This window comes from Garra rufa, chromosome 10 (assembly GCF_049309525.1).
Source record: "Garra rufa chromosome 10, GarRuf1.0, whole genome shotgun sequence".
NCBI lineage: Eukaryota > Metazoa > Chordata > Actinopteri > Cypriniformes > Cyprinidae > Garra > Garra rufa.
Window position 1 is genome coordinate 28,739,845 of NC_133370.1, and position 20,619 is coordinate 28,760,463.

The window sequence follows — 20,619 nt, forward strand, 5'->3', positions numbered from 1 at the left end:
ACAGTGAGAAGCCAGAGAGGGAGAGTGTGCTAAAGAAAGAGTCAGAGAACTGTCTAACCCTGCCCACTTTCCACTCAACCATTCAACTCCGGCACGGGCAGCCGTGCACCGTCAGGTTTCTCCAGAGCTCTGCTGCACGGACACACAGCGACCCGGAGCTCATCGACCTGCAGGAGGAGCTCACCGAGAGGACCGGCAGCGCTTCGTTCAGCCCTCTTCAACTTTTATCACCATGACCGCTCCGTTCAGATAAGGATTATTTTGGACTGCCTCCCGCTTTCCGCATCGATCTGACAAACAAGCCAGCGCGACGACTGTGATCTTGGCAGCGGAGCAGAACAGGACCGAGGTGTGAGTCTGCCGTCACTCAGGATGTCCTCGCTCACGCTCGTGACAGGGGTGCTGCTGCTCTCCGGCTGTTTGTCGGGGGGCTGCTCGCCCACGCCGGCCGAGAGCGGCTCTCAAGGCGCGGGGCGGCCGGACGATCCCGTGACCCCCTGCCCGTCCTGCGCTCTAGCCCAGAGGCCAAAGGACTCGGAGGAGCAGACCGACATGGTGGAGGCGGTCAAGAGGCACATCCTCAACATGCTGCATCTGAACGCCCGGCCCAACGTCACGCACCCGGTGCCCCGCGCCGCCCTGCTCAACGCCATCCGCAAGCTGCACGTGGGACGGGTGGGTGAGGACGGCACCGTGGAGATGGAGGAAGACGCAGGGGGGCTGGGGGAACACCGAGAGCAACCTGAGGAGCAGCCCTTTGAGATCATCACCTTCGCTGAGCCAGGTGAGCAATGATTTAGTGCCTCATGAGGAAATGTGATGACATTAATAGCTTGTTTGCGGTGCTAAGTGATGAAGTCTCACCTGTTGAGTGAGACGGTGGAGAAACGCTTAAGCGCAATTCATTTTTACGACTTAAAACCTTGGTGACCCTATAATAAATTTCAGGAATATAATCACAAGTACTATATACTGCTTAATATAGCATTTATTTATCTTAGTTAATAGTAATTTCTGCAGATACTAATATGTGACCCTGGACCACAAAAACCAGTCTTATTTTTTAATTGAGATTTATATATTAATAAATAAACAATAAATAAGTTTTCCATTGATGTATGGTTTGTTAGGATAGGACAATAATTGGTATAGATACAACTATTTGAAAATCTACAATCTGAGGGTGCGAAAATATCAAAATACTGAGAAAATCTCCTTTAAAGTAGTCTAAATTAAGTTTTGATATATTTATGGTAGAAATTTTTACAAAATATCCTCATGGAACATGATCTTAATATCCTAATGATTTTTGGCATACAAGGAAAAATTGATAATTTTGACCCATACAGTGTATTTTTGGCTATTGCTACAAATACACTCATGCTGCTTAAGACTGGTTTTGTGGTTCAGGGTCACATATATTTTACCTAATTCATTAACTGAATCTTGTTGTGAAGCATTACCCAAATATTTAATACAACTGATCTGATGACTGCATTTGTAATCAAAAACCATGCCTCCACTGAGTTAAAATGCATAAAAGGTAGTTATTTGGTTTTGAATTGTTTGAGTTGTCGCATAATTCACCCCGATATGCTCAAGACTGTCCGTTCGCGGTTCCTTTTTAAGACGTGCGCCGCAAACGCTTGCAGTATATATGATGTACAGTGGATGTCACCTCAAATGGCTCCACTCAGACTACTGTTTCGAAGGAGTGCTTTTAAAAAGCACTCAGGTAGGTGTTAGCGGAGGTCTGAGGGAGGGAGGGATGGAGAGTCATCTTAAGGGGAACACATGCGCTGCAGCTGTGGAGTATTAACACTCTGACTGTGCGCTGCTGCGGGAGGCTCTCGGCGCCGTGCTACTGATATGAAATGAGGAAATGATGCCCCTATTAACAGCTATTGAATGGAGCCACTTAAACATCTTCGGTCCTGCCAAGCAACGGGAAACTGTAGAGACAGGGATTTAATATCAAACGAACACTTTATCATGGTACGCATCCAAACTATGTCAAGTATTCACCTAAAATCTACTTGAAAGGATAGTTTACGCAAAAATGTAAATTTTGTCTCAATTACTCACCCTCAAGTTGTTCCAAAACTGCATGACTTTGTTTCCTGTAGAGCCCCAAAAAAGATATTTTGAAGCATGTCAATTGGGTCCAATATTTTTGGAACCTAAGTGTTATTCAAAAGTGTTTCACGCTGAAAGAACTAAGAAAGTCATGCAGGTTTGGAACAACTTGAGGACAGAATTTTGTGTTTCTTTTGAGGAACCAATTCTTGTTATCACTCAAATGTCATACATATGTGACCCTGGACCACAAAACCAGTCATAAGGGTAATTTTTTTTTTTTTGAAAATGAGATTTATACATAATCTGAAAGTCAAATAATCAGCTTTCCATTGATGTATGGATTGTTACGATAGGACAATATTTGGCCAAGATACAACTATTTGAAAATCTGGAATCTGAGAGTGCAAAAAAAATCTAAATACTGAGAAAATCGCCTTTAAAGTTGTTCAAATGAAGTTCTTAGCAGTGCATATTACTAATCAGAAATCTACTTAAAAGGATAGTTCACACAAAAATTTTAATTCTGTCATCAATTAATCACCCTAACATTATTCCAAAACTGCATGACTATGTTTTCTGCAGAGCCCAAAAGAAGATATTTTGAAAATGTCAATGGGGTCCAATATTTTTGAAACCAAAATGTTATTCAAAAGTATTTCACAATGAAGGAACAAAGAAAGTCATGAATGTTTGGAACAACAAGAGGGCAGAATTTTGTCTTCCTTTTGAGTAGCCAATTCTTGTTTTTACTCAAATGACATTTTAGTATCACTCAAAAACAAAACCAGTCATAAGGGTCAGTTTTTTTAAATTGAGATTTATACATCACCTGAAAGCTGAATAATGAGCTTTCCATTGATGTATGGTTTGTTAGGATAGAACAATATTTGGCTGAGATACAACCATTTGAAAATCTGGAATCTGAGGGTGCAAAAAATCCTAATATTGAGAAATTAAGTTTTTTTCAATGCATATTACTAATCAAAAATTCAGTTTTGATATATTTACGGTAGAAATTTTACAAAATATCTTCATGGAACATGATCTTTACTTAATATCCTATTCATTTTTGGCATAAAAGAAAGTTTGAAAATTTTGACGCATACAATGTATGCTATTTAAGGTTTTGTGGTCCAGAGCCACATATTAAAACTAATTTTGAGCTTTTGACTCTGAAAACGTGTATCTGTTGATATGCTATTCATACCAGCCATCTATTTTTTTTACAATGATTCAGAGAAAATGCTGAAAATGACACAAACAATGCCCTTTCTTTTTGAAAACGTTTTTGGAGCCGCTCGTAACAAACACAGCATCCCAGTCGGTTCAATAAACTAAGTCTGGGATGGGAAGATCCACAAGTGCATTCCATTTTTAATTGGTTCCTCATGACTTATTTATAACAATGTCACTGATCCACAAATCAGCATGACACTGCTGTAAAAAAAAAGCTAACAACATTTGTCTGAATGGGGTGCGGAAGCGGATGGTTGAAGAGGTCCAGTCTCATGGCATCTGGGTTTTTTCTGCAAAAACAATACAGCAGTGTTTCTAAAGATAACAAGGCTGACCTATCTTTAGACCAGCACCGGCCATGATGTGGATTGGCAGTCACATCTGATTCTTATACACAGATTGACCACCAACAGTCCCACACAGGCTTAATGGGACGATTTCCGTGGCTCGTTAATTGCAGCTATCATCGTTGAGCGCAAGAAGGAGCCAGCAAATGTTTGACGGCGCTGTCTATTGTGCCTGTTTGCTTACATAAATGTGCATTATGCCTTGACGCTATAAATAGACCTTTTGAATGAACCTAAGATTAAAAAAGGCCTCTCAGAGCCTTTATGAGATTGCAGGGGTGTTAATGATGCTTCAGGGAATCGGGGGGAGAGGGCTGGGGTGGTTCAATCCCATTCAAAACCCACAGGGCTGTTAGCTGGCCATAATTGCTCCATTCATCAAAATATGGGGCCCAGTAATTACTCTAGGCTGCTCTGTTGGTGTGTGGAATGGTCGGGGTTTCTTTGAAAGTATCTTAGCGAAATAGAAAGATCATCAAAAGTTTGTTTGGAATGTCCAAAATCATCCATGAAAAGGATAGTCCACCCGAAAATGAAAGTTTAGTCATTTAACCTCAAGTTGTTCCAAACTTTTATTATATTCTTTTATCTGTGGAACTTGAAATTAGATATTTTGAAGAACATATGTGACCCTGGACCACAAAACCAAAAATAAAGGTCATTTTTTTTTTTTCAAATTGAGATTTATACATCTGAAAGCTGAATAAAAAAGCTTTCCACTGAAGTATGGTTTGTCGGGATATGATATTTGGCTGATGTACAACTAACAAAAAGTGAAAATGGAATCTGAGGGTGCAAAAATATCAAAATATTTAAAAAAACGCCTTTAAAGTTATTCAAATAAAGTTCTTAGCAACGCATATTACTAATAAAAATTACGTTTTGATATATTTACAGCAGGAAATTTACAAAGTATCTTCATGGAACATGATCTTTACTTAATATCCTATTGATTTTTGGCATAAAAGTAAAATCGTTAATTTTGACCCATACAATGTATTGTTGGCTATTGCTACAAATAACATTGGACCCCACTGACTTTTATTGGGGTCTGCAGAAAAAAATCAAGCATCACATGAGTATTTAATGATTTTTGAGTGAACTGTCTCTTTACTGACATTCCAGTGCTAGTTGTATTCTTCTGAGAAGGATAGATGGTTATATTTGTTCTGTCTGAGGAAATGGGATAAGAGTTAGACTGACACACTAGAGGAAATCAGGTTAATCATACCAGCTCTTCACTTATATTTACATTCAAACTAAATCTCGGGCTGTTTTGCTGATCCGGTGTGGTTCGCTTGGCTTGTTGCCTCTCTGAGCAGCTTCCTGAAACTGCTTAAAAGTTGGCCATTGCATTACAGCAGATCTTAAAGTTCTTTGAGGTTTACTCTGAGGGATGTTATTAACTATTTATTTCCTGTTCTGACCCTTGTGTCAACCCAGTCTCCTGACGATTCATACCTGAGGCTTCATTATTAGGGGACAGATAGGTGATAGCTCTGTGTATTGTATGGGACAAAGCAGTGCAAGACAGTATTATAGTTAAACGCAAGATAGCACTTGATTATGCGATGAATATGTTTTGTGTTGCGGTCATCCAGTGATTGTTGTAGTGATCAGGGACTGTGATATCACTTTTACATCCTGGTACAACAATACATCTGACTATACAGAGAGGTTTCTTGTTGACACCAGTTTTGGGTGGATGCAGTTTTTATCTAACACAAAAGCAATAGATTTTTAGTCTATTTATAAAGTAATTCAATGATCTGACATCAATTTGTGAATACCTCTAGTTCGGGGATTCCCAACCAGTGGTACACTATCATTCAAAAGTTTGTAATGGCTGCTGAAAATTCAGCTTCGTCATCATAGGAATAAAAATGGAACCAGTTTCTGCCACTGAATATAAATGTAATTGTGACTTTTTATCTAACGATTCTCTCTTGCTTTTTTTCTCACAATTGTGAGTTTGCATCTTGCAATACATTTGCGACTTAATTTAAAGTTTATATCATGCAGTACTGAGAAAAAAAGTCAGAATTGCAAGATATAAACTCAATTGCAAATAATAAAGTCAGAATTGTGAAATATAAATTAACATAAATTGTGACACATCAAGTCGCAATTGTGAGTTATAAAGTCCAGCTCTTAGGGGGAGGGAAATTATATTTTATATCTTTATATCTAACAATTCTGACTAAATAACTCGCAAGTATGTAATAAAGTCAGAATTGCGAGATATAAACATACAATTCTGAGAAAAACAAGTCAAAATTGCGAGATAAAACTTTATACAGTTTATATTTCACAGTTCTGACTCGCAATTGTGAGTTCATATCGCATAATTACGAGAAAAAAAGTCAGAATTGCGAGATATACTGACTTTTTTTCTAATAATTGTGAGATATAAAGTTGCCATTGTGAGTTATAAAGTTCTGAGGGAAAAAAAAATTTTATTTTCAGTTTATATTTAACAATTCTGACTTAATAACTCACAACTGTGTGTAATAATGTCAGAATTGTGAGATATAAACATGCAATTCTTAGAAAAACAAGTCACATATAAAATGTATAGTTTATATCTTGCAGTTTTGACTTTATAACTCTCAACTGTGAGTTTATATCAGCCAATTCCAAGAAAAAAAAAATCAGATTTGCAAGATAATTTGCGAATAAAAAAAAGTCAGAATCGTGAGATATAAACGGGTAATTCAGACTTTTTTTCTCAGAACTGTGAGATATAAATTCACAATTGTGAGTTATAAAGTCCAGTTCTGAGGCGAAAAGACTCAGAATTTTCTCAGAATTGCGAGTTTATATCTAACAATTCTGACTTAACTCGCAATTGTGTGTAATAGTCAGAATTGCGAGATATAAACATGCAATTCTGAGAAAAACAAGTCACAATTGCAAGATATAAACTTTATAAAGTTTATATCTTGGAGTTCTGACTTTATAACTTGCAAATGTGAGTTTGTATCACACAATTCTGAGAAAAAAGTCAGAATTGCGAGATAAAAAGTCACAATGACCTTTTTTTAATTTTTATTCTGTGGCGGAAACGGGCTTCTATAAATAAATTATATTTGTATAATATTTAAAATATATGTGACCCTGGACCACAAAACCAGTCTTAAGTCGCTGGGGTATGTTTGTAGCAATAGCCAAAAATACATTGCATGGGTCAAAATTATTGATTTTTCTTTTATGCCAAAAATCATTAGGAAATTAAGTAAAGATCATGCTCCATAAAGATTTTTTGTAAAATTCCTACTGTAAATGTAACAAAATGTAATTTTTGATTAGTAATATGCATTGTTAAGAACCTAATTTGGACAACTTTAAAGGTGATTTTCTCAGTATTTTGATTTTTTCACCCTCAGATTCCAGGTTTTCAAATAGATGTATCTCGTCAAATATTGTCTTATCCTAACAAACCATACATCAATAGAAAGCTTATTTACTGAGCTTTCATATTATATATACATCTCAGTTTTGTAAAATTTAACCTTATGACTGGTTTTGTGGTCCAGGGTCACATTTATATTTCACGATATCAATGTTTTTACTGTATATTTGAACAAATATTTGCAGTGAGCATATGAGACTTCTTTCAGAAACATCAAAACTGTCACCAAACTTCTAAATTATATTATACACACACCTGTAGTTAAGTTGTTTCTAAGGGGTAAAAAAAGAGGCATTTCAAACAATTAAATAGCATTTTTTAAGAAAGGAAAATGTGCAATAATGTTTTCCTCTATTAATTTGATCTACTTTTACAAATGTCTTCACACACTAATATCAAACCTAATGCAGTATCTGATTCTGCATTGTAACAGGAAGCTAATGCTTGAGTCTGTTTTTTCTCCCATAGTGTCTGTTGCTTTTAGTTTAATAAAGTTCAAACATTTCGTTTGTGGGTATCCGGTTTGATGTTGATACAGGCAGTACTAAACCAAAAAGGTTGAGAAATACCTTTTTAAGTCCAGATGTCATCAGAAAATGTTTACCGGGTTATCTCACGTCTCTTGGCAGGGTTTCATTTATTAAATGACCCACTGCACATATGTAACACTAAGTAAACAATCCTTTGATCTTCTCTGATCATCGACATGCTCAAATAGTCAAGCTCACTGCTTGATTATACATAAATGATTTTAACACAACTTTGCTACTTTCAAAACAATCTTTTCCTTGATATTGAGCGTGCACAGACACAACTATAGCAAAATGAGTGACAATATGATAAGAGTGTACAAATAAGAAGAATGATTCAGTGTGTTACGTGACTGTGGGCACAGCTGACCTTCGTCCCGAACTGCAGTACCACTTACGAGCGGCGTCTGAAGTGTCTACCACTGCTAGACCTCGTCACCTCAGACACACGTGGCGTGCGTTTAAACCTACAAGAAAGACAAAACAACTACAGTAAACTCTAAAAGACTTACTCAGGAGCCAAATGACAATGGCAAAAGAGCAAGAAAGAAAGGCCAGCTCTTTTTACTTGGTCACACACTGGAGCTCTTGTTCGAGTTTAGAGGTGTTCTGATAAGAGATCAGGCTCGATAGCGACACAAAGATAGAGAGACGCATTCGTCTGCAAATAGAAACCAGTTCCGTGCTGTTTCTTTCTCAGAAAACATCTGTAGTATTTCTATCGAGCTGTATTCTTGATTTTTCATTACTTGGCAGAATTTCCAGTCTCTACTATCAACAACTCTCAACGCAGAATTAAAAAGGTGTTGCAACTGATAAATTAACCGGTTATATAAGAGCATAACAGAAACTTCAAACAGATTCACATTAGTATGGTGCCAGTGCATTGTTCACTGATGTGTTTGACAACTTAATCCACAGAGTAAAGGGAATATTGGCTTTCATTTAAGTTTTAAAGGATTAGTTCATTCCTGAATTAAAATTTCCTGATAATTTACTCACTCCCATGTCATCCAAGATGATGTTTCTTTCTTAAATTGAAAAGAAATTAAGGTTTTGGAGGAAAACATTCCAGGATTTTTCTCTATATAGTGGACTTCAATGGAGATCAACAGGTTGAAGGTCCAAATTGCAGTTTCAAAGGGCTCTACATCAGGGGTTTTCAAACCTGTCCTGGAGCCTCCCCTGCCCTGCACATTTTGCTTGTCTCTCTCATCTAATACACCTGATTCAAATCATCAGCTCATTAGTAGAGACTGCAAGACCTGAATTGGGTGTGCCTAATAAGGGAGACATACAAAATGTGCAGGGCAGGGGAGGCTCCAGGACAGGTTTGAAAACCCCTGCTCTACATGATCCCAGCCAAGGAATAAGAGACTTATCTAGCAAAACGATTGGTCATTTTCTAAAAAAAACCCCAAATATTTATATACTTTAACCACAAATGCTCATCATGTGCATTACGTAATCAAAGTTGGAAAGGTCACGCGTTTTTTCGTCTGTGTACACTCTAAAAAACATCGCTTCACGATGCCATAGAAGAACCTTTTTTGTTTAAATGGTTCCATAAAGAACCTTTAGCATCTGAAGAACCGTTCTGTTTCACAAAAGGTTCTTTGTGGTGAAAGAAGGTTCTTCAGATTAGGTAAGAAAAGGATGGTTCTTTAAACAACCTTTGACTGAATGGTTCTTTGTGGAACCAAAAATGGTTCTTCTATGACATCGCTGTGAAGAACCTTTAAAGCACCTTTATTTTTAAGAGTGTACTTTGGTTCAAAAAGGTAGGGTAGGGTGAAAAACTCCTTCTCATTTTCTCCTCCAACTTCAAAATTGTCCAACATCGGTGTTTTATCTTTTTTGTAAAGAGTGTTTGACTTTCTTTGCCTGTTCGCTTTGTACGACCCATGTGACCTTTCCAACATTAGTCGAGCTAGTCCAAGATGAGCATTTGTGGATTTTTATTTCTTTTTTAGAATTAGAATAGAAATTATTTGGCTGGGATCATATACAGCCCTTTGAAATTGGACATTCAACCTGCTGATCTCTACTGAAGTCTATACAGAGAAAAATCCTGAAATGTTTTCCTCAAACGAGTTTATTTTCGACAAAAGAGAGACATGAATATCCTGGATGTTAATTATCATTATTTTGAATTCTGGATTGAACTAATCCTTTTAAAGTTGAAGTGTGTAATTTCACTAAACAGAATTGCAAAAATACCAAATGTTTCAAACTCATGCCATTGTTTAAGTCGACAAAAGTCTTTTCAAAGCATCAAAATGTAGTTTTGGGGCGAATCAACTGCTATGTTTGTATCTGCATATTAAGCTGGAATAGGACAAAGTATTTTAGCATCCAAACTACACTTGAGCTTTAAAAATAGTTCATCCTGTTATGTGTTAAGTCCATTCAGCGTTTCGTGGGAGTTTTTGACAATGTGCGATTCAATGAACAGAACAGACTGTCCAATAAAGTTACTCAGAGATCTCAGAGGCTTTCATGAGCTTTAAATAGTAATTCATCCAGGCAGATTTTCATAATAGCATGACAATCGAGGTCCAAATGAATAAGGGGTTGCGCTTGTGTTCAAAAGCAGCTAGACACAACAGAATGCAGTGACGTCTTAAACACACAGCGCTCATGGCGCGAGACACTGAAAAAAAGCAAGACTCATCACAACGATCTTCCGTCTGGGGCATGTTTACATTGACAAACAATTAAAAGCGGTCTAGTCTTGTGTGAATTTACTGTATTGACCCTTCTTTAGTTTCGTAGATCGCTATTATATACAGTGTCACATGAGATGGCTCAGTAAAGATAAACCTGCAACTGTATTTGTCTAGATAGATATCTCAGTGCCACATTGACGAGCATAAAAGATCGAGTTCTTTTCACAGCTATGTTGGACTATTCTTTATATCAGATAACACAGGATTTATTTAACGTAGACATGTTGACTAAACAGTTGAATTAATAGCTGTCCTGTTGAGGAGGGGGTCATTTAAGAGAGTCAGTTTGCTGGGTCTGTAAATCAGCAGTGGTTACTGATGCTGAGCTGGCTTATAGCAGACAGTCATGTGCAAGTTATAGGGAAGGCCCTTGTCATAACATACATGCTTTATGTACACAAATGGAGTGCCAGGATTTTAGGAGCAGGAAATGTTTTTATGGACTGGGGCTAGGTGTTGACGAAGGACTGCAGATGGTGGAGATTGACCGCAAAAAGAACATATCCTCTCTTACAGAAAGAGAAAGAAACAGTTTAGTGTAGCAGGCGTTACTTGTGCTCAGATATTGTTGAGCTGCTTGTCATCTGGTGGCTTTAACAGATAGTTTGTCATTAATAAACTGATCCACACAGAATCTCTAAATAGAATAGAACTGGAATAGCTGCCATTCATCGTTTGACTTTTCAGTTAAATTGATTATACTTGCAGTAACTAAGAGTGGAGTACCAGGATTGTTTTTACGTAGAGTCTATTTACACTAAGTGCAAATAGGCCGTCTTGTTGGCAGAGGCTATTTACACTAACTCCACCCACTAATGTTTGTTTGGGATGGTAAACATTACAAAAGACGGCTGTTAAACAACAGCTCCAGTGGTGTAGACGGTAAAGCGCGTGGCAATTAATTTTTGACGCGATAGACCCGAATTCGAATCCACCTATTGCCGTACTCGCTCATCTCTCTTTTCACATCACATATCAGATCGGAAAGGCATTTATTTTTAATAAAAGGATGGAAATAATCTAAAAGTGTAAAATAAAGTGCTTCACGGGTGTTTATCGGTTAGGGTTAGTAAGTGTAGGTTATTGTCCCAAGGCAGCATCCATTTAATATTTTAAATAAAAATGATAATTTAGACTTATTGCATACTGTATTTATAATGTACTGCAATACTGAGGTGCAAATATCTGCCACTTGCACTTGTATAAATAGCATCTAATATTAATCACAAAAAAATTCCTGCTATTTTTACATAGCATAAATAGAGTCTATCACTATTTGCACTTCGTGTAAATAGCATATACTGCTATTTTTACTTGGTGAAAATAGAATCTATCGCTTACAAAATATGCTATTTTTGTAAATAGTATCTAAGCAGTGTAAATAGCATCTAGGCACTGCCTTTTTTATTTTCAGTTTAGTTGAAAATGTACTTTTCAGTTTGGCTAACTTTAATTTAGTTTTGTTTATTTCCTGATTTGTATCTTTTAAAATTTGCAAACAATGTAAAATTTCTCAGCACAGCTTATTGCCATGGCTATTCAGCAATATTTTCATGTTTACTCCAAATGCACTTCAAAAGTTTAGTTTTATAATATACCATGTTTTATAAACTGAAAAATATTATTTAAAAAATATTTAGAGTCATTATAGGTGAAAATACAACACATTTGTAGAACTGTTACAATTGCATATTTTTCAAATTTATATATTTTTTATTTAAACTTTTTTTTTATTTGCCAGTTTTTGTTTGTTGAGTACTCTCAGCTTTTTAAATCCATTTCAGACAAATCTGTGGATTTTCTATCAAAATGTGCACAGAAAGCCTCTTTTTCCTCTTATTTCACTTTTTGGTAGATTTTCAATAGTGCTGTCAAACAATTAATCGCGATTAATTGCATCTAAATTATTTTTTGCTTACATAATATATGTGTATACTGTGTATATAAAAATACATGCATACAGTATATATTTTAAAAATATTTACATGTATATATTTATGTTTTTAATATATAAACATAAAATGTTTCTTAAATATGTACATGTATGTGTGTATTTATTCACAATACACACATATATTATGTAAACAAAAACTTTTTGAATGCGATTAATCACAATTAATCGTTTAGTACTTTCAGCTTTTTAAATCCATTTCACACAATTCTGTGGATTTTTAATCAAAATCTGCACAGAAAGCCTAGTTTAACTATATTTTTCATATAAAAACATTTTTCTTATATACATGCATGTGTATTTACATACACATAATAAATATAAACAGTACACGCACATATATTATGTAAACAAAACCTTTTGAAATGCGATTAATCACGATTAATCATTTAGTACTCAGCTTTTAAAATCCATTTCACACAAGTGGATTTTCTATCAAAATGTGCCCAGAAAGCCTGTTTTTCTTCGATTTTCAAATGCTGTCAAACGATTAATCGTGATTAATCGCATCCAAAATAAAAGTTTGTTTACATATTACATGTGTACATTATGTACATAAAAACACACATACAGTATTTACTTTGAAAATATTTACATTTATATATTTGATTGATATTATATATAAATATTTGTAATATATAAACAATTTTTCAAGGATGTACTTGCATTTGTGTATTGATGCAGTACACATACACATTATGCAATTAGTTGTGATTAATCGTTTGACAGCACTAATTTTCAACTGTTAAAGTTCAAATGTAAAATGTTATACAGAACTAAATGCAATCGCAAACATAAAGCTAACAAATTCCTTTATCTGTTTCATCCACAGGCGATTCCCCTGACTTCATGAAATTTGACATTTCTAAAGAAGGCAGCACTCTATCCGTGGTGGAGCAGGCCAACGTGTGGCTATTCCTTAAAGTCGCCAAGGGCAGCCGAGGGAAAGGGAAGGTGTCCGTTCAGCTCCTACAGCAAGGCAAAGCAGATCCAGGCTCGACGGACAAACCCCAAGAACTGGTGGTGTCCGAGAAGACCGTGGACACGCGGCGCAGCGGCTGGCACACGCTACCGGTGCCCCGCATGGTGCAGACCCTGCTGGACGGGGACAGCAGCTTGCTCAGTCTCCGCGTCTCCTGTCCAATGTGCGCCGAAGCCGGCGCCGTGCCCATCCTGGTGCCTGCAGAAGGCAGCAAGGGCAAAGAAAGAGAACAATCTCACCGACCCTTCCTCATGGTCGTGCTCAAGCCAGGCGAGGAGCACCAGCACCGGCGAAGCAAGCGCGGCTTGGAGTGCGACGGGAAAATCCGCGTCTGCTGTAAACGGCAGTTCTACGTCAACTTTAAGGACATCGGGTGGAGCGACTGGATCATCGCTCCGTCCGGATATCACGCTAACTACTGCGAGGGCGATTGTCCTAGCCATGTGGCCAGCATCACGGGCTCTGCCCTCTCCTTTCATTCCACCGTCATCAATCACTACCGGATGCGCGGGTACAGCCCGTTCAACAACATTAAGTCGTGCTGCGTACCCACGCGCCTACGGGCCATGTCCATGCTCTACTATAATGAGGAGCAGAAGATCATAAAGAAAGACATCCAGAACATGATAGTGGAGGAGTGTGGCTGCTCATAAGACGCCATGAACTCCTAACAAACTCTTTGATGTTGGTACAAAGCACATATCAGAGGATTGGCAGTCTGTGGTCACCCACAAACTTTCGAACTGCAAACTCGGGCAACCTATTTGTTTCTAGATCATTCCAATAAGACTGATTATTGGAGTGGTCTTCGTGGCACTTTCATATAAAAATGACGAAGGAGAATAAAGCATAATATATTTTTTTTAATGAAGGGACACTGAGACTGAGAGGGAACGGGTGCATGGGTCAAAGTGTCAGGCCTGATTCTCTGCACTGCAATAAAGAGACTTATTTTGAAGTGTGGAATTATATATTCTGAAGAGAAGATGAAGAAAAAAAAACATGCAACTCTATGCAAGTCAAGTATTATTACTGGATGTTCTTTTTTATTATTATTATTTGTCTTTTAGCTTTTGTTTAATGTTTTTATTGTCATCCCTTTTCTCACAGAAAAACAAACGATTAGTAATTTTTTTATTACATCTTAAAAGTAGTAGTTGTGTTGTTTCATTTTTCTGATGAGAAATACTTGAACAAAAATTAGTTTGACCAGCTGCTGGAGCCAAACTGCATTATTATTGTTATTATTATTATTATATTGTTATTATCACCTATTGTTATTTTTCTCCTAAACGTTCTGAATGTTGATGAAAAGTAATATAAATTTGCACTAAGCCAACATTCGTACCATGCGAGCCCCAGAGCATCATGGGCCGCATTCTAGTTGCCATATCAGATATGCATTTGGAACTTACACATAGTAAACCAAAGACCATACACTTGCTTTTCTCAGAGCAAATCCCCAAAATGCCCAGCTCTGTGAATTTATTCAGATTTGGAACAACTGTGTATGGCCAACATAACTCAATATAGCACATGAAATAACTTTATCTTTTGTTTGTTGTTTGTTTGTTTATTTCCTGAAACAGCCTCAATGTTAAGATACTTTTGCTCTCTGTGTTTCGACAGTGTTTGTCTCTACCAATGTATAACAAAGGTCTTAGATTCTGAACTGAAACCTAGCCTTTAAATGACAGAAATATTCAGTTTAGAGAGAGATAGAAACGATGTCCTGGCAACAGCCAGGTTCAAAGTACAAGACACGAAAGGAACTTGCTGTGTTGTTTTATGTAGAGTAATGCAACATATGGTGATATGTTGCTATGTTGTACAAATCAAAATATGTGCTTGTCATGTTTTATATCTAATTTATTTTGCAGCATATTCTTTGCTTCACTATTAAAGCTGAACTGTACAACTTAAGTCGACAGTGTGTGTTTCAACACTTTTACTAAATGTAGTCCAATTAAGTATATTTTTTGCAGATCAGCTGACAAATCTGTGACGTAGCCCCAAATATTAGCACTGCACAGCCAAAGCAGATGCTGTGCAAACTAGTGTGAACTCCTCAAGGGCAGTTTTCTCTCATTTTTAGCCACATAGCAGCTGCCTGCTGGGTGGTTTCAACTGTAAGGAGTCAAAAGAACTATCTATTATTTGCTTTCTCTATATTAAGTGTCCTCACATTGTCAAAATTTAGTTTTTTATAGAGTATGCTTAAACTATTTTAGAAACAAACAACCTGACTGATATTTCAGTATCTAATATTTGCTTTCTCTATATTAGATCTTTTTTCAAATAGAATATGCTTAAACTATTTTAGAAAAAAACAATCTGACTGATATTACAGTACATAAATAAACAGTCATCATGGCTCAAATTTGAAATGTACACGATTTAACGATACACGTTTTCGCACTGAACCGTTCAGTACGCATTACAAACCGAACAATTTGTTGGACGTTTGGGGGGAAAAAAGAGCTTACAGTTTGTGAAATATAATGTAATATAATGTGCCACTGTGCTCAACAAGGCAGCCCAAATGACGGAACAGGCAACGTGATGTCTGCCTCTCCCATCCCCAAAGAAATACACACTTCTCCAATAGGGTTGTGACTGTAAGGCAATTTGTAAGAGTTCCCCCTCAGTCGAGTCACTCCGACGTTACATGGGAACTCGCTTTGAGAGACCGATCATCTCTGAGCCTTATATAAAAAAGGCCAATTACAAATTGGCGAGTGGACGTGCGCGCCGGCCACGCCCCCGTACATACGGGTATATAAGATGGCCGCGCGCATCACTCATCAGATCTTTGCTTTCAGAGCCTCTCCTATGAGCCGCTGTTTGCTTTGTTTTCAAGAAAACCTCACAGAAGCCTTCAAATTCAAGAGTTCTTCCCCGCTGGTGCCTAAAAGAGCAATTTCATTTTGCACCAGCGATCCTCCCGCGGGCTGTCGTTTTCACGGCAACAAGCCGCCTGCATCACCAGCGAGCAAGCCCCGTCGAGTGCACAGCCGCCCCGCGGCTTCTCCCTGGGCAGACCGGGAGCTAAAAGAGTCAATTTCTCACGGCCGATTCAGACGTTCTTTTCAGAATGCCTTTTCGGCCGTGCGCTTCAGGGTGCGGTAGTTTCCTCTCCTCTGCGGACGGACATGATCTCTGCCTCACGTGTTTGGGTCCCGAGCACGCTGAAGCGGCGATCTTGGATGGTTCATGCCCGCACTGCGAGTGCATGACCATGGCCACGCTGAGGTCCCGCCGCTCGTTCGCGAGCCGGCTCCCCTCGCCCTCTTCCCGCGGTCTGTCGTTAAGCCGTCAATGCTTTTCGGCCACCGCGGCGCGGGGCGGGGGGGACCTAAAAGTCACCGTGAAGAATGCACCGCCGGCTAAGAAAGCCCTGCGGTCTTCTCTCACACAGCGTGACCCCGTCGAGCTTCCGCAGCAGTATGCTTCCCCGCCCAGCGGGCTGAGCGTCTCCTTCGGTGCTCCTGCAGAGGATGAGATGTCCATCGCAGCATCAGAGGGAGAGTCGGCGAGCGAGGCGGACGCCTCGGCCGAGCGGCCCCCTCCTGAGGTGGTCGCTCCGTCTGACGCTGATGCCGAGCTCGCGGCTATGCTCCTCCGGGCCGCCAGGGGGATCGGTCTCGAGGTGCCTCCAGCGCCTCCGGCCGATTCCTCTAGGCTTGATGATTGGTTTTTAGGGAGGGCTCCCGCGGCTCCGCCGCGGTCCCCCCCAGTTCCATTTTTCCCGGAGGTGCACGAGGAGCTGTCTAGATCGTGGCGGGCCCCTTATTCATCTCGGTCCCGCCCCAGCTCCTCTCCCCTCGCCACCCTCGATGGCGGAGCGGCCAGGGGGTATGCGGCCATCCCCCAGGTTGAGCGCGCTGTGGCGGTGCACTTGTGCCCGCGTGGCGCTGCCTCCTGGCGGGATCGCCCGCACCTCCCTTCCCGGGCTTGTGAGCGCACGTCCGCCCTGGCGGGCCGCGTTTACAACTCCGCTGGGCAGGCCGCTACCGCCTTGCACGCCATGGCCATCCTCCAGGTCTATCAGGCCCAGGCGTTAAAACAACTGCACGAGGGTGGTCCTGACCAGGGAGTTTTGGAAGAACTCCGCGCCGCCACCGACTTCGCCCTTCGGGCCACGAAGGTCACGGCGCGTTCCCTTGGTCGGGTGATGTCCACGGCTGTGGTCCAGGAGCGACACCTGTGGCTTACTCTGGCTCAGATGGCAGACGTCGACAAGGTTCGCTTTCTTGACGCTCCCATCTCCCAGAGTGGCCTCTTCGGCGACGCTGTCGAGGACTTTGCCCAGCAGTTCTCGGCAGTCCAGAAGCAGACGGAGGCCATCAAACACATCCTGCCCCGCCGCGAACCTACCATCCCGCCGCCGGTGGCCCAACCTCCGCCTGCTCGTCGCCGAGGGCGCCCCCCCGCGGCCTCCAAGGAGAAGGAGAAACCCCAACCAGCTCCGTCCCCCGCCGAACAACACGAGGCCAGGTTGCGACGTCGAGCTGGCCGCGGGAGAGGTGCGCCGCCCGCCTCTCAGGGACCGTCTACACGCAAGAGGTCTGCGAAACGTCCCTGACGCGGGCAACCCGGAGGTGGAGAAGATGGCTCTTCAGGCGACGACAACATCTACGTCGCCGCTCCCGGTGGAGGGCCGGGAGTTGCTGTGCACCCTGACGCTGCCGCCGGCCCACGGGTCGGCGGTACCCAAATTTTCACAAAAAGAGCTAATTTTCTCACCTCCGGGGGTTCAGCCCCGCGTTCCCGTTTCGAGCGGCACACGGTTGCCCTCTCGAGGCCGGATCCGGAGCTGTTTATCGCCAGCGCTGGAACCAGGGAAGAAGGTAAGCACTGCCTCGTGCAGTCTGACTCCCCCCCAGGACGTTTTTCCTTCTGGGCGCAGTCCCCTTCCCGTTCCTCCCTTAGGCTGCCCCACCCTGAGCACGACGGTCAACGTTCCCTTGATCCCCCTGGCAGAGCGGTTGGGGACCTGGCGTCAGCTTCCCAACCCCTCGCGGTGGTTGATTCGGACGGTACGTCTCGGCTATGCGATCCAGTTCGCCAGGCGCCCGCCCAAGTACAGAGGCATCCTTTATACTTCTGTCCATTCGGACACGCATGCCGCTGTCCTGCGTGCGGAGGTCGCAGCCCTACTGGCGAAGGGCGCGATCGAGCCTGTCCCTCCAGCCGAGATGAGGTCAGGGTTTTACAGTCCCTACTTCATCGTGCCCAAAAAGAGTGGTGGGTTAAGACCCATCCTGGATCTCAGAGTCCTGAATCGGTCCCTTCTCAGGCTGCCGTTCAAGATGCTGACGACGAGACGCATGCTAACTTGCATCCGTCCCCAGGATTGGTTTGCAGCCATCGACCTGAAGGACGCCTACTTTCACGTCTCGATCTTACCTCGCCACAGGCCCTTTCTTCGGTTTGCGTTCGAGGGTCGAGCGTATCAGTACAAGGTGCTCCCATTCGGCCTGTCCCTCTCTCCCCGCGTCTTTACCAAGGTCGCGGAGGCTGCCCTGTCCCCTCTTTGGCAGACGGGCATCCGGATTCTCAATTATCTCGACGACTGGCTTTTGATAGCTCACTCTCGAGATCTCCTGTGCGAGCAGAGGGACCTGGTGCTTCGGCACCTCAGCCGTCTGGGCCTTCAGGTCAACCGAGAGAAGAGCAAACTCTCCCCAGTGCAGAGGATCTCTTTTCTCGGTGTGGAGCTGGATTCGGTCGCTATGACAGCCCGCCTCTCCAACGAGCGCGCGCAGTCGGTGCTGAAATGTCTGAGGTTGTTCAAAGACAAGACAGCGGTCCCTCTCAAAACTTTTCAGAGGCTCCTGGGGCATATGGCAGCTGCAGCCGCGGTCACGCCGCTGGGCTTGCTTCATATGAGACCGCTTCAGCACTGGTTACACGACCGAGTCCCGAGACGGGCATGGCACCGTGGCACACTCCGGATTGGCGTTTCCCCGCAGTGTCGCCGCCTATTCAGTCCGTGGTCAGATCTGACCTTCCTCCGGGCCGGAGTGCCCCTGGGGCAGGTCTCCAGGCACATTGTGGTTTACACAGATGCCTCCACCACGGGCTGGGGTGCTGTATGCAACGGGCAAGCAGTTTCGGGCTCCTGGACAGGACCTCGTCTGCAGTGGCATATCAATTGCCTCGAGTTGTTGGCAGTCCTTCTGGCCCTACGTCGCTTTCGATCGACGTTGCGTCAGAGGCACGTGCTTGTTCGCACCGACAGTGTTGCGACGGTTGCATATATCAACCGGCAGGGCGGCCTCCGCTCTCCTCGCATGTCACAACTCGCCCGCCGTCTGCTCCTTTGGAGTCAAACGTGGCTAAAATCGCTACGTGCCATTCACATTCCCGGGGAACTCAACCGTGCAGCCGATCAGCTCTCACGGCAGTCCACCCTCCCTGGAGAATGGCGACTCCACCCCGAGTCAGTCCAGCTGATTTGGAGTCGCTTCGGGGAGGCCCAGATAGATCTGTTTGCCTCCCCCGAGACCTCCCATTGCCAGCAGTTCTTCTCCCTCAGCGAGGTTTCCCTCGGCAGAGATGCTCTGGCTCACAGCTGGCCTCCGGGGCCCAAGTACGCCTTTCCCCCAGTGAGCCTCCTTGCACAGACCCTGTGCAAGATCAGGGAGGACGAGGAGCAGGTTCTCCTGGTCGCCCCATACTGGCCTGCCAGGACCTGGTTCCCAGAACTTATTTCCCTCGCGGCAGCCCCTCCCTGGAAGATCCCCTTGAGGAAGGACCTGCTTTCTCAGGGGATGGGCACAATTTGGCACCCACGTCCCGACCTCTGGAACCTGCATGTCTGGCTCCTGGACGGGACGCGTCAGACCTCGCTGGCCTTCCCCAGGCCGTGATAGACACAATCACGCAGTCCCGAGCCCCCTCTACAAGGCAGGCGTACGCACTGCGGTGGGGTCTGTTCGTCGACTGGTGTTCCTCCCGAGGTGAGGACCCCCAGAAATGCTCGATTGCAGCCGTGCTTTCCTTCCTGCAGGAGAAGTTGGAGCGCAGGCTGTCCCCTTCAACTCTCAAAGTCTATGTGGCCGCTATTGCCGCTCACCATGACGCAGTGGATGGATCATCCCTAGGGAAGCACCCGCTGGTCGTTAGGTTCCTCAGAGGCGCAAGGAGACTTAACCCTCCCAGACCGCGCCTCGTTCCCTCTTGGGACCTCTCCGTCGCCCTCCAGGGCCTGCGGGGAGCTCCCTTTGAGCCCCTTGAGTCAGTCGAGCTTAAATTTCTGTCCCTTAAGACAGCGCTCCTGACAGCTTTGGCTTCTATTAAGAGGGTAGGAGACCTTCAAGCCTTTTCTGTCGACGATTCGTGCCTTGA

At 42.5% G+C, this 20,619-nt stretch overlaps 1 protein-coding gene across 1 annotated transcript; it reads left to right on the plus strand.

Moving 5' to 3' along the window:
• inhbab (inhibin subunit beta Ab) lies at positions 1-15,174 on the plus strand. The gene is made up of 2 exons (XM_073848996.1): positions 1-784; positions 13,117-15,174. The coding sequence occupies exons 1-2, from the start codon at positions 373-375 to the stop codon at positions 13,917-13,919; spliced, it is 1,215 nt and encodes a 404-aa protein (XP_073705097.1). The 5' UTR covers positions 1-372; the 3' UTR covers positions 13,920-15,174.
• The last annotated feature ends 5,445 nt before the right edge of the window (positions 15,175-20,619 follow it).

Excerpts from the sequence above, each read along its gene's own strand:
- inhbab (XM_073848996.1), top strand. The coding sequence starts at position 373 with ATGTCCTCGCTCACGCTCGTGACAGGGGTGCTGCTGCTCTCCGGCTGT. Across the intron at positions 785-13,116 it reads CATCACCTTCGCTGAGCCAG|GCGATTCCCCTGACTTCATG; the intron begins GTGAGCAATGAT and ends TTTCATCCACAG.